This window comes from Macaca mulatta, chromosome 7 (genome assembly GCF_049350105.2).
Source record: "Macaca mulatta isolate MMU2019108-1 chromosome 7, T2T-MMU8v2.0, whole genome shotgun sequence".
NCBI classification, from domain to species: Eukaryota; Metazoa; Chordata; class Mammalia; order Primates; family Cercopithecidae; genus Macaca; species Macaca mulatta.
In genome coordinates this window covers 123722567-123737857 of record NC_133412.1, presented here as the reverse complement: position 1 = coordinate 123737857, position 15291 = coordinate 123722567, and the positions used below count along the sequence as shown (strand labels likewise).

General features: G+C 34.8%; 1 protein-coding gene across 9 annotated transcripts in view; it reads left to right on the top strand.

The window, feature by feature from the left end:
* Positions 1-15291, top strand: part of MAP4K5 (mitogen-activated protein kinase kinase kinase kinase 5) — a 107839-nt gene that overhangs the window by 28290 nt on the left and 64258 nt on the right. For 6 of the 9 annotated variants that reach the window (XR_013396270.1, XR_013396271.1, XR_013396269.1 and 3 more), the window contains exons 4-5: positions 12656-12746; positions 13212-13276. Coding sequence is in view for 6 of the 9 variants with exons in the window: in XM_077940973.1 (XP_077797099.1) it covers positions 12656-12746; positions 13212-13276 (156 nt within the window). In the remaining 3 variants the exon portion in view is untranslated. Of the gene's footprint in view, positions 1-10306; positions 10452-12655; positions 12747-13211; positions 13277-15291 lie in introns of all 9 variants that reach the window. The other 3 variants (XM_077940977.1, XM_077940976.1, XM_077940975.1) reach the window with 1 other exon arrangement.

Sequence of the window (15291 nt, the reverse complement as noted above, 5' to 3'; positions counted from 1 at the left end):
GAAAGGCTGGAATTTCTCACTGCCTTGTTTTGTAAAAGCTACTGATTATTTTATGTTAGACGTAACCCATGTATTAAGGTTGAGTAATATTTCAACTTGTCCCCCAAAAAAGAATAACATGGAAGTTCAGTAAATATTGATGAAGTGATCTTAGTATTTGGCTATTTAAAAATTTTGTTGGTTGCCTATTCTTATGCCTTGCCCCAGTCCTATCAGGTTATTTGTATTTTATTTTTGAATTTTAGATGCTGTTTGCACTTTGAGGATAGTGACTCTTTATCATGTATTTTACACTTCCCACAATTTGTCTTCTGTCTTTCACTCTGCTTATACTTTTTTTTCCCATGTGGAAGTCTTCTTTTTTCTCTCAGACAAATTTGTCAGTCCTCCTTTCTCTATTCCCCATTTCCCTGTACGTAGGCCTTTTCTCCTAGATAACTGTAACAATTTTAAACTGTAATTTCTTCCAGTTTTTCCTTTTTTTCTTCCAAAATTTAAATATTTGCTCAACCAGGAACGAGTTTGTTCTAAGGGATGAAGGAGAACTCTCTCTATATATTTTTTCAAATGGCTAAGTTTCCCAATGCCATTACTATAGATTCAGTCTCTTATCCACAGATTTGAAGTGCCTTGGTTGTCATAAACTAAATTTCCATGTAAGCATAGATTTTGTGTTCTGTTCCAGTGATTTTCTTTTTTCTCTTCCTACTTTAATACTATCCTGGTCTTGATTACTATAACTTTTGTTGCATATTATAGTCTTCATTCCTTTTATTTTTCAGATATTTCCTTTCTGTTTGTAAAATTTTTTTCTTCAGGAGAACTTCAAAATCATTTTTATCGAGGAGAAAAAAGGCACATAGATTGATGTAGGATATTTGGCATTTTGACAATAGTAAAGGTTTTTTCTTATTCAGGTCTTTAGGAAAGTTTTTGCCACATCTTCATATTTATGGTATTTATCGCTATTGGGAGAGGCTTCCTTTTTCCCTCTTACACTGTCTAACTGGTTATTATAGATATTTACTTCAGATATTGATTTTATTGGTTATATTTTGTCTCTGGCAGTCTTACAGAATTCATATTTTTCTGGCAGTTTTCAAATGTTTTTCATTCTTTTTGCAACTGTACATATATATCATATAGAATGTTATTTTGGCCTGGACTTTCACATTGTAGGATAGTGCTTCCAATGTTGTTTACTCATTAAACGTTAACCCATTTATGCTGGAGTTTGCAGTTTTTTGAATTGCAGACGTGTGAAAAATCAGACCTTGGCGATGAACTTGAGCCATAGGATGTAAATAACTCTCACATGCTTAGCGTTCCAATAATGGAACACTGGGCATAAATGGGTTCTGACAGAAGTGTTGATCATCTTCCACTAGAGTGATTTTGTCCATTTCTCCTTCCATTTGTGGCACATCTGCTTAATGTATTATATGTGTATCAGTTGACCCATAAAATTCATGTTTACCTTATATTTTCATTTCTTAATAAATATTTATTGAATACCTAATATATGCCAAGCTCTGTTCTAGAGGGTAGGAATGTAGAAGAGAACAAAAAGGCAAAGACCTTGTTCTCATGGAACTTGAATTTCAGTTGAGGAGATAGAATAATGGAATAAATGTATAATGCATTAGTCACTCATATTGGTCAATGGCTTCAGTCTTTCCCTTACTATTGTGACTTGTATGTTTCATCTTTAATCATTCACTCCCTTAATGATCTTCGATACCCTTTTTACCTTGAATATAACTTTATCCAGCATTGATATTGCCAACCCTCCTTTCTTTTTGTTTATATTTATGTGGCATACAACAAATGGATAGACCTGGTGTACCTGGGCCTATCATTATACTTTAATCCTTGCTGGGTCATTGATGTTTCTCTTGTAAAAAATTGTATTTGACTTTTGTTTTACAACCCAATCTGAATCTTTCTTTTTTTTTTAATATGTGAATCTGTCCACTATTATATTGTTTAGAGAGATGTTTAATTTTACTTCTGTTGTTTTTGTTTTTAATATTTTCTTAAATTTTTTAAAAAAATTATGGCTAGGGGTTTCTTTTATTTTTACCGCTGATAATTTGTAAGATACAATTCTGTAGTTTTGTCAGAGAATGACTTGTAAGACCTTGAATAATATACTTACATTTGTGGCTGTTTTAGTTTATCAGTTTAAGAAATAAAACAGTCATCTATTGAATTCTTGGGTTTACAGATTTTGAAATTTGCATATTTATACTCTTCCTGCCTCATCATCCCCCCAATTTTCAACTGTTTGTTGGTTTATTTGGGGATTTTAGCCCAGAAACTTTCTGATTGTACTAGGGTATGAGTATGTATTAGTATGTGTACCTTCTTTTAAGAAATGTAATATTTATAATTTATAAATGCCACGACCAATTATTTAGATTTAGGTTTTTATTTAATAGATTTACTACCCACCGTTGGTCTTTTTATGCCATTTCCTTTGCATTCTCACCTACTTAGTATCAGCTATCAATAGGCTAAATCATATTGTCAAAAAGATTTTCCAGTATTAGGAATATTGTAATTTAAATCCATAAATTGATTATTCTTCTCAAACCTGCTTTTCTTCCCCATTTTCCTAAGCAGTTAACCCATCCAAAAATGTAGGCATTAACCTCAATTTCTGTCTTTTATTTGTGCTCAAGAATCAGTCTGTCAGCAAGTTCCCTCAGCTCTACCTCCAAAACACATCCTGAATCCATCTACTTGTCTTTATTACCCATCTCCACCCTTCTAGTGCCTGTTTCCTCACCTACACTTCCCATTCCCCACCATCTATTTTCAAGAAAGCCTCTGTAGTGAACTTTTTAAAACATAAATCATATATCATCGCACTTTTCTGCTTAACACTTCTCTGAAGCCTTCATATCAACTTAGAAAAATACTCAGATTTTTAGCCTTTTTTATAAAACCCTACATGATCTGCTCTCCCCACTTCTCTGAGCTCATCGTGCATGTTTCTCCCTACTCTACTATGCCTCTGTTTTCTTTTTATTTAAACAGTCCAAGATTAAAACAATTCTTCTCTTTTGCCTGAGGTAACTTTTTCAAGACCTTTGCTCTGAAGGCTCCTGGTCATTCAGACCTCAGCTTAAATAAATATCATATCCCCAGAGAGGCCAGTCCTCTTGTGTCCTATGCAGCGAACTTGTTATTTTAGTTCGTCGCATGGGACACATGAGTGCCTGATACTTTTCTTGTTTGTTTATATGTATATATTGTGTTTGTCTCTCTCCTCTCTCCTAGAATGTAAGAGCCATGAGAATAGTGATTATCCTCACTGCTATATTTCACCACTTGGGACAGTGTAAGCACATAACGGACACTGCAATAAATATTCTTCCTACAAAAGAATATTGCAGAAGTCTTTCTGTTGCCTTTGAATGAGAATGACAATTTGACTAGGTATAAAATGATTGCATCACATGTGCTTCTCCCTCTACCCTCAAAAAAACTCTATAGACATTTTTTTCCCTTGAATATTGTTGGAAAGAACTGTAAGGCCTACCTGATATTTTTCCCCTAGTAGGTAACTTGCTGTTACTACTTGATTGTAGCAAAAGCTGGCATTTCTTTCTTTGTCTTCAAAATTAGTAATCTCAACAGAATATAACTTGGTCTCAAAATTTTCTACAGATTTTTCTCCCTGAGACACAATGAGCTGCTTTTTTTCATCTGCAGTTTTGATTTTTTCTCTATTTCAACAAACTTTAAGATTCTTGAATTTTTTTATTTAATTACTTTGGAAAGTAATGAATTTTTAAAGTCTGCCATATCAGTTACCTTTTTTTTTTTTTTTTTTGGAAACAGGGTCTCTCTCTGTTGCCCCGGGCAGGACTACAGTGGCATGATCTGAGCTCACTGCAACCTCTGCCAACTGGGTTCAGGTGATTCTCGTGCCTCAGCCTCCTGAGTAGCTGGAATTACAGGCGCATGCCACCACACCCAGCTGATTTTTATATTTTTAGTAGAGACAGAGTTTCACCATGTTGTCCAGGCTGGTCTCGGACTCCTGGCCTCAAGTGATCTGCCCGTCCAGGCCTCCCAAAGTGCTGGGATTACAGGCATGAACCACCACGCCTGGCCCCCAATACTGCTTCTATTCCTTGTTGGTTCCAGTGCTTTTATTAGTTCTATGCAAGTATTATGTCTACACAGCTTTTCCCCCCTTAACTCTACCAGCATTCTGTTTCATTTTGTTGCCTTAATTTACCTGTAATCTTTTTTCCCCTTTCATATCCCTGAGAGTTTGAAGGACTTACTGTCTTAAATTTTCTTTCAAAACAAATTCTTCATATCTTCGGCATCCTGTATTTGTCTTTTTTTTGCTGTGGAATTTTTGTGGAAAATCAGTGGACTTTTAGCATTGTTGGTAAAGCCAAAGTAGATGGTATTTTTCACATTTTTGGAACAGACTTAAGGGAATCTTTAGGTTAAAAATATGATGGTATGCTAATGAATTTTCCCAACATTCAGTTCAGATACTTCAAATAATTTTGGAGACTGCTGTATTTCAAAAATGAATTCTCAACTGTATTCAGCAGCTTTCAAAAACTTGCACTAAAGCCAGCATAATACAAAAGTGCTTTCTTGTATTGATTTAACAGATGAACTGGTTTAAAATTGTATTTAGACATGAAAAGATAATTATTTGCCAGTATGACTTAGAAAAAACATATCTAGTAAAACATAAACAAAAATTTTTTTAAGTAAATGAAATTCCAGCTGTAAACTTAACGTGCTTTTCCCTGTGGTGAAAAATAGGATATTAAAGTTTATGGTAATTTTAGAGTCCTAGATTGTATTTACTGACTTGCCCCTGGCAATTTAATTTCATAATGCTATATTCAAAATTTTACTGAAACGGATTGCTTTTGAAGGTCTTCCTAACAGTCAAAAAATGCTACAGTAAGCCTTAGAGTTGAAAATAGGTTAGCAGAGAAAATTGCTTTTATTAATTAGCCACAAAAATATTTGTAAAAGAAAATGAAGTCAGCATTCCTTCCTATGTCTGTATGTTCTTGTTGCTCTTTGTAGATACAGGCAAAATGATTATTTTCAGGAATGATTTAACCATTTCTTTTACATTTTTTTTTATAGTAGATAACTTACTAAATAAAGTCACCACCTTACAAATGGTAACATTAAATAGAGTTTGACTTACCAGTGATTAGCATTGAAAATAATACCACCAGTGATACCATTGTGAGTTTTAGTTGCGTTTTTCATCTCTTTGCTTAGACATCCGGAATGCCCTATAAGACCAGGCAGATAATATGATGGTTCATGCCACTATGTTTTCCTGTCTTTTGTCTGAATTTCAGCCTACCATCTAACTCATTTTACAGATGCTCAGTTTGCTCAACAAGTCTGTAGCTAGTGGTGGCCAACAGCCAGAACAGGAACAAAGTTTGTGGGAAAACTTTTACCATCAGAATCCTACTTTCCCTTCCCTCTCTCCTTCTTCCATTACCCCTCTTGTATGGTGAAACTACAAAATAATATTTTAAGCTTATGAAAATTACAGTTTGTTAAATATTGTCAGCCTTGCTTACAGGGATAGAATTTAATGCATCACTACCCAGGATGATTAATGCAATACCCTTTTGGTTTGTTCCCTTGCTTGTCTTTTAAAATGGCAAATTAGAAATATTTATAAAATAGTTTAGTATTTTTTAATAAGTTAAATGTATTTCTGTAGACAGTTTTCGAAATAAATAGGAATCTTTAAATATCTTTCAATAGATGTTTAAAGCTTTCCTTGGACTTTCAGGGGATACTTTATCCTGTTTCCTGAAAGTATAAGCAGAGAAAGTAGTGTAAATCTTAAAAAGTCAAGAAGTATACGGAGGTTTAAACGAGCCATTTGTTTGCCTTGTGAAAGTTCTTGAAAGAAATCCCAAGGTAGGTTGTTTGGCCAAATAGGTCAAGTGTCATCTATTCTGGTTAGGTGGTGTGTTCTTTTCAGAATTTCTGTTCAAAAATCTAACAACCTTGATTTTTAAAAATATTCTGTAAAGTAAAATATTTGTACCCTATCTTCACTGTTTGGACAGTTCAAGTCTGAATTAATGGGAAATGTTAATTTGAAGGCACAAATACATGCCCCAAATGTCATTTTATTTGTTTTAAATAATAGATACAGAAAATGAATAAACGTTAGTGTTGTTTACTAGTGTCTTCTGTTTAACATTCTACATTCATTACACTCAATGGAAAAAAAAAAAAGTATTATGATGAACCAAAACAACCATATTCACAAGATTGCCACCATTGTGTCACTATATTTTTCATAGTTGTTTAAAAATTAGCTGATTGAATATTTAGCATTGGATTAATTGATTTTCTGAAAAAGTACTACTAATTTATTCACTGTACAATGAACTACCACTAAAATTAGTTTTCGTTTTGATACTTTTACATTATTTCATAAACTTCAGAAATGTATCTAGTACTTACTAGTACAGAAAACTTCCATTGCACATATTAAGAGATCTAATTTTTACATTGTAATTTTGCTGTAAATGATACACAAATTTTTAGGTTACTGCATATTTATTTTAAATACTTGTTTTAAAAGTTATTTATTTATTTATTTATTTATTTATTTATTTATTTATTTATTTTTGGTCTGGGAGTGGTGGTTCACATCTGTTGTTGTCTCAGCACTTTGGGAGGCTAAGGTGGGAGGATCTTTTGAGCCCAAGAATTTAAGACCAGCCTGGGCAACATGGTAAGACCCCGTCTCTACAAAAATTTTTAAAAATTAGCAGACCATGGCAGCCTCCTTCTGTAGTCCCAGCTACTCAGGACACTGAGGCAGGAGGATTACTTGAGCCCAGGATGTCGAGGCTTCAGTGAACCATGTTCACATCACTGCATTGCACCGTGGGCAATAGAATGAAATCCTGTCTCAAAAAAGAAAGAAATTAAAAAAAAAAAATATATATATATATATATATATATATATTCATTTAAACATCCAGCTGTAGTGAAATGATTAAATTAGGCTATGCTCACATTTTAATATTTTTTAAATTTCAGTAAAAAACACATAAACTTTACCATCTTAACCATTTTTGGTTTTTTGGTTTTTGTTTTGTATTTTTTTGAGACAAGAGTCTTGTTCTTGGCACCCAAGCTGGAATGCAGTGGTATAATCTCGGCTCGCTGCAACCTCCACCTCCCGGGATCAAGCCATTCCCCTGCCTCAGCCTCCCGAGTACCTGGGATTACAGGCTCCCACCACCACACCCGACTAAGTTTTTATATTTTTAGTAGAGATAGGGTTTCACCATGTTGGCCAAGCTGGTCTTGAACTCCTGACCTCAGGTGATCCACCTGCCTCGGCCTCCAAAAGTGCTGGGATTACAGATGTGAGCCACCATGCGCAGCTGTCTTTATCATTTTTAAGTGCATCATTTAGGAGTTTTAAGTATATTTACATTGTTGTGAAACAGTTCTCTAGAATTTTTCATCTTGCAAAACTAAAACTCTATATTCACTAAACAACAACTCCTCTTTGCTGCCCCCCCACAGCCACTGGTAACCAACATTCTGTTGGTATCTATGAATTTGGCTCCTTTAGATACTTCATATAAGTGGAATCATACAGTATTTGTCCTTTTCTGAGTAGCCTATTTCACTTAGTGTAATGTTCTCAAGGTTCATCTATGTCACAGCATATGGCAGGATTTCCTTTTTAAGTCTGGATATTTTTCATATACTACAGTTTTATTCATTCTTCTGTCAATAGACATTCTGTCAAACTGGGTTGCCTCTACCTCTTGGCTATTGGAAATAGTGCTGCTATGAACATGGGTGTACAAATCTCTCTTTGAGAACCTATTTTCAGTTCTTTTGGATATAAACCTAAAACCATGATTATTGGGGTCATGTGATAGTTCCACCTTTAACTTGTTGAGAAACTGTTACACTGTTTTCTGTAGCAGTCTCACTGGTTTGCAGTATCAACACCAATGTACAAGGGTTCTAGCTTCTCCACATCACCTCTAACCAGTTTTATTTTCTGCTTTTTTTTTTTTAATTGTAGCCATCCTAATGGCTGTGGAGTGATATCTCATTGTGGTTTTATTTTTCTCTGATTAATGATGTTGAGCATGTTTTCATGTGCTTATTGGCTGTTTGCAGGTCATCTTTGGATAAATGTATATTCAAGTCCTTTCCCATTTTTAAAATCAGATTATTTGATTTTTTGTTGTGAGTCGTAGGAGTTCTTTATATATTCTGGGTGTTAAACCCTTCTTAGATACAGGATTTGAAAATATTTTCTCCTATTCCATAGGTTGCCGTTTCAACTCTGTTGATTTTGTCCTTTGGTGAACAAAAATTTTTTAATTTCATGTGTAGTCTCATCTGTTTTTTGTTACCTGTGCTTTTGGTGTCATATACAAGAAATAACTGCCAAATCCAATGTCATGAAGCTTTTCTTCTGTGATTTCTTCTAGGAGTTTGATAGTTCGGGGTCTTACAATTATATCTTTAAATCATTTTAAGTTTTGTGTATGGTTTAAGGCAGGGTTCCAACTTCATTCTTTTGCATGTGGATACCCAGTTTCCCCAACACCATTTGTTGAAGAGACTGCCCTCTCCCCATCAAGTAGTCCTGATACCCTTGTTGAAGATCATTTGACCATGTACTACGTGAGGGTTTGTTTCTGGGCTCTCTGTTCTATTCCATTGGTTTTAAATATGTCTGTCTTTATGCCAGTACCCTACTGTTTCTATTAGGATAGCTTTTAGTAAGTTTTGAAATCAGGAAGCATGAGTCTTCCAACTTTGTTCTTCTTTTTCAAAATTGTTTTGGCTATGGAGAGTCTTTTAAATTTCATACAAATTTTAGAATAATTATTTTCTATTTCTGCAAAAAAAAAAAAAGTTACCAGAATTTTTCACAGGGATTGTGTAGCTATTTATATCACTTTGGGTAGTATTGACGTCTTAGTAATATTAAATTGGGTTGGGTGCAGTGGCTTACGCTTGTAATCCCAGCACTTTGGGAGGCTGAGGCAGGCAGATCACGAGGTCAGGAGTTTGAGACCAGCCTGGCCAATATGGCGAAACCCGTCTCTACTAAAAATACAAAAATTAGCCCAGTGTGGTGGTGCGTGCCCGTAGTCCTACTCGGGAGGCTGAGGCAGAAGAATCACTTGAACCCCTGGAGACGGAGGTTGCAGTGAGCCAAGATCACGCCACTGCACTCCAGCCTGGGTGACAAAGTGAGACTGTATCTCAAATAATAATAATAATATAATAATAATAATAATATTGGTTTTTAAGAAAAGATATTGGTACTTTAGGACATATTAAATGTAAGGTACTAGCAAGACATTCAGATGGAAATAATAGGTATATAGTCAAAACTGAAGATAAGATAAGGGGCTCTGTGGTTCTCAACTAGTCTCATCCTTACATTGCCAGGGTGTGAAGAATAAAATTTCTCTTCTTTAAGCAAGTACCTTTTTTTTGGAGACAGGCCCTCACTCTGTTCCCCAGTCTGAAGTGCAGTGGTGTGATTATAGCTCACTGCAACCTCAAACTCTTGGGCTCAAGCAGTCCTGCCACCTCAGCCTCCTGAGTAGCTGGGACTACAGGTGCGTGCCACCATGCCTAGCTTATTACTTTGTGAAGACGAAGTCTCTCTATGTTGTCCAGGCTGGTGAGCAACAGGGCTGGAACCTACAAGCCTAAGTTCTCTGAACCTAGTGGATTTTATGCCACATCTCAGTGCAAAGTAATATTATTTTGGCATATCACCCAATTAAAAGAATAAAACCAACTATCCAAATTTCAGATTATTTTTATGAGGCTGATGTAGGCCATCAAAGAATAGCTACATCTATGATAACCATATTTAGCTTACCTACCTCTCAGGATAAGCTACAAAAATATTACCTTTATGTAAGTCTCTTCCGTGGTATAATTTCAGTTCACAGAAGATTTTACTCTCTTTGCATTAAAGTTTCAAATAATATAATAGTGAAGCAGATATATGAAGAATATATCTGAAGCTGGAGTTCAAACATCTGAGTTATTAATAACCTGTGCTTGGGAATTCTTGCTTCCAGCTACAGCTGTGAAAAGTTGTCATTCACTCTCACCAAGATCTCACCTTCCGTGGTAGAAACCTCACATACCTGCTGCTGGGAACACAGTTGCGGGTGGAACTCAGAACTCAAAACTACTACCAAGAGGTAGTAGTTTGTTACTAGTAGTATTAATTCAGCCATATTGTTGACTTTTACAGGTCAGTTTAAGAATATACACACGATTGAGAAGTTAGGCACCATATGTGAAGCTACTTGTGTGAGAAAAATCTGTTCTAAATCCCAGACTTAACTGAAGAATTTTTCAGCACAGCTCAGATATAAAGCTTCTGTGCACATTTAAAAGTGAGTAGGTGGGAATCCAAAGAATAACATATTGATATGGTTAGGCTTTGTGTCCCCACCCAAATCTCATCTTGAATTGTAATTCTCAGGTGGCGAAGGAGAGACCTGGTGGGAGGTGATTGGATCATGGGAGTGGTTTCCCCCATGCTGTTCTCATGATAGTGAGTTCTCATGAGATCTGATGGTTTTGTAAGTGTCTGACAGTTCCTGTAACACACACACTCTCTCGCCTGCCACAATGTAAGACTTGCCTGCTTCCCCTTCTGCCATGATTGTAAGGCCTCCTGAGCCATGCGGAAGTGTAAGTCAATTAAACCTCTTTTCTTTATAAATTACCCAGTCTTGGGTAGTTCTGTATAGCAGTGTGAGAAAGGACTAATACACATATATTAACAAAATTATGTGCTGCTTTACTCTTCTTTCCTTTATAATTCATATTTTTTCAGACATGAAAGATGGGCTAGAATTTAGCCCGTTTGAGGGAAATCAGCATGCATAAAGAAGTTGTTTTAATGCTATGATGGAAAAGGCTCAGATGGAGGAGTGATATAAAAGAACAAAGCGTTCTGGTTCCCGTGAGTGAACACAGAAAGCAGGGCCTTTCGTCTGCACCTGGGTAGGCAGACTTTCTACTGTTACCTCCAGGGCTTACTCACAGCTTCTGCCTAAACTGATAATGAGTAACAGGAGATCATCTTCTATTTTGGATTATCTCCTTCGATCCTCTTTTATTGTCAAACCATTAAGAAGTACATTTTCAGTTGTAACAAGTTGCCATTTGTGCACTTATGTTTAGGGTATATGTGACCATTTATGTAATACACAGTTTCCCAGTTTACAAATAAAAGCTAGATTATCTTTAAAGGTTTTCTGTCAGACATTCATTCAGTTAGAAGATTGTACCCTTGTTTGGCTTCCCTAACCCTTTAAAATTGTTAACATGAAATTCTGTAACTGAACTCTCAGTTAATGTTTACATGAATTGACTGTTTAAAAAAATGCTCTAATGATTACAAATAAATGTGGCATATTAATAGTTAAACTAAATATATGTGTGAATTTTTGTTTTGTTTTGTTTTTGAGGCAGAGCCTCGCTCTGTGGCCAGACTGGAGTGCAGTGGTAGCTCTCTGCTCGCTGCGACCTCTACTTCCCAGGTTCAAGCAATTCTCCTGCCTTAGCCTCCCGAGTAGCTGGGACCACAGGCACCTGCCACTACACCCAGCTAATTTTTGTATGAAGCTAAATATATGTTTAAACCACATCAGTAGTGATAGGTTCTTTAAAAGCTTTTAATGGCATGGCAAGAATATTTAAAGCTCTATTTTGGTTTTGAACTGGAAAAGTTGAAAGTATAAAGGGAGAAAATATCTCTGACTTGTGTGAAGATTTTGTTTATTTATCTAAGACCTAATTGCTGAGTTTTTCATTCTTGGCCTTGTATGTTTTTCTAAGATGACTTTGAGTTAGAGCCAGAGTCTGTCTGGACACCACTGAACTTTTTTTAGTGGGGGGAAGAGAGGCTTACTGTGTTGCCCACTGATTTTAAACTGGAAGTTGCTTTTCAAGTTTGAAGATTACAGGTGCCCACCACCACACCCATCTAATTTTTGTGTTTTTAGTAGAGACACGGTTTCACCATGTTGGCCAGGCTGGTCTCGAACTCCTGACCTCAAGTGATCCGCCCACCTTGGCCTCCCAAAGTGCTAGAATTACAGGCGTGAGCCACTGTGCCAGGCCTAATGTAGCTTTTTCTAATTAACTTATATGGGTCTGTGATAGACTAATTGTAAAATACAGACCAAAAAGGAAGAAAGCAAAGTTACTTTTGAAATACTTTTTCTATATACTAAAATAATACATAATCTCCTTTTTCACATAATATAAACCTATTTTCATGTCACAACACACTGTAATGTAATTTATGTAACCATTCTTGCATTATTAAACCATACTGTAGTAAACATCTGTCTTTGTACATGTCTCCTTAAGAAAAAAAAATTTGTAAGTGAAATTGTGGGTTCAAAGATTCTGTATATTTTAAAGACTTCTGACTTAATGGAAAGATTCTACCAGTTTGCATTTTCACTGAAGTGTTAAGAATGCCTAATTCCTCATCTCTAATATTTATTGTAAAGTTTTCCTTCCTTCTTTTCATATGTAGAGATTTTGAGTAACATGATAAACAATTTATTTTGTTTTCCAGGAGATGATTTTTCTTTGATTCAACAAGAAATATTTATGGTTAAAGAATGTAAACATTGTAACATCGTTGCCTACTTTGGGAGTTACCTTAGGTAAGAGGGAAAAAAAGCATCATCTCTCTCTGTATTGTATATACTCTTTGCTACTACACTCTCTCCCTTCCATGCAAGTGCTACTGTATATGTATGTTTTTAAACACTGCAAAGTTCTAAATTTTTTAGAGTCTTCCTATTTCTAGGGTTTTCCCCTATTTTATATTAATAATGGTACTCCCATTTTTACAGTTGTACCTTATCCGGCAATTTTAATGAAACATTATAAGTGATTACAAGTAAGTGTTTTAACTTATAAAACTGATCATATTCTAAACCACTTAAGTTGGGAACAAAGCTGAAATTAATGTGCTTTTCTGTATATTATAGCAAGATTGCGTGGCAGTTTCCTGTTGCACTTTGCAGTCCATCCTGAACCTTGGTGTGCTAAAGAGTGAGAGCCTCAGAGTATTTCAGTGATTGAGGATTACTAGCTAATACAATTTTCTTTCTTTTTCATATTAGTCGGGAAAAACTATGGATTTGTATGGAATACTGTGGTGGCGGATCACTTCAAGATATTTACCATGGTACTGTTAATTTGACTTTACATTTTAAACAGACTTTGGTTTTAATGATTGTTGTTTGGTATTTCCAGTTAACCACGGATATTAACAGGTAGACTTACTATTTTGCATTCTTCTGTTCCCGGAGCACTGCATAACAGAAATTGATACTTATTTTTTATTGGTTAGTCAATTAAACTTGCCTGAGCCTGAACTGAGAAATGCAAAAGTATTTATATAATCCAAATTTTACTCTTTAAATATAATCTCTAGGGAAGTGTTTTATCTACAAATGAAACTTCCTAAATTTCCTTGTAAAAAAAAATTGAAATGCAAGGGGTAACTCACAGAAAGGAAGTTACATGTCTGTCTTAATAACTTAATCTGCTAACCAGAAAAACAATTACAATTTGTAATATTTTTGTATTAATATGTATGTTTTAAAGTTTCGAGTATTTTATGTAGTATTCCTTTAATTTAGGCAGTTTTCTGAGCTGAATTTGACATTACATTCTAATACTATTTAGAAAGTTTTAGTTTTGGCTCTACTGTTTAGCTTTTAATTTGTTTTGTTACTGCTGGCAATTTCTTGAATTTCTAGAATTTATGAGACTAAATGTAGATCCTTATAATTTTTCTTCTCCTTGTTTAACATGGATATGGGATAGTAAAACTCCCATTGCAGCTACTCATTTTATAATTCATTTTGAAGAATTATGTGAAATATTTTTAAAGTTTCTATGCTGAAATCTTTATATTGGAAACCTTATCAAATTTTAGTTATGCAGTTTACAAATGCAGCCACAGTAGATATAAAAACAGAAGTGCTATTTCACTTCAAATAATAGGTTGTAACTACAGAGCTTAGTTTTAAAATGTCAATCAATAGAGCAGTGGTTAAATAAACTACTCTTCAACTTGTAATATGGAATACTGTGTGGCACTTAAAAAGATGAAGTTACTTCGTAATTATTGATCTGGGTATATATCCCTAAGGCTTGTTTTTAAATGGAAAAATTGAATCATGAAAGAGTATGTATAACATACTTGGTCATACTTAGGCTTTTAAAAATTATGTTCTTATAAGTATAAATATACAATGTAAATGTATAGCAAAATGAAAGAATACCTACCAGTTGATTAAGTCATTACCACAGGAGAGGGAAAGCAGAGCTCAGAAGTAAATTTTTAAATTATAATAAAAGCTTATCAATGTAGTACTTAATTATCAATTTTAAAATGTCATAATTATCTAATTTTGTCACAACAAATAATCCATAACAACAAAAATTCTGATGTCTAAACACTGATCACTACGTCTTTATTAACAAAAATGTTTAACATCACATAACTGTTACAAATACACAAATTATGATGATTCAGGCTATCTCTTATGCATATGGATTTAAAATTCTCTGTGCCACTGGATTTAATTTTTTTCTATGATTTTTATAAAGAATTGCTATCTTCTCATGCATGCCTGTAATCCCAGCACTTTGGGAGGCCGAGGTCAGGAGTTTCAGACCAGCCTTGCCAACATGGTAAAACCCCATCTCTACTAAAAATACAAAAATTAGCTGGGCGTGGTGGCAGGCACCTGTAATCCCAGCTACTTGGGAGGCTGAGGCAGGAGAAATCACTTGCACCCGGAGGCAGTGGTTGCAGTGAGCCAAGATCATGACACTGCACTCCAGCCTGGGCGAGAGAGCAAGACTCACATAAATAAATAAATAGCTGTCTTTTCTATGAAAAGTTTTTATTCAGTAATTGTAATTTTTATCCATTTACATTTTTATAAAATGAGAGCACTCTTATGACTATATGGATAAAATCAAGCTATATAGCTGGCTCTTTTTTTTTTTTTGCAACTTCTAAGTTTAAAGAATAGCTTTGAAACATTAATTTTATTTTTTCACAAAATTTTGACTTTCTCTTACTAAACCTGATATTTGTTGAATTAAATTGAACCTAAGTAGTACCCATCCTGGTAGTTAGTATACTAGATAGCATAATAATCAAGAAAATCTACACTTATAATT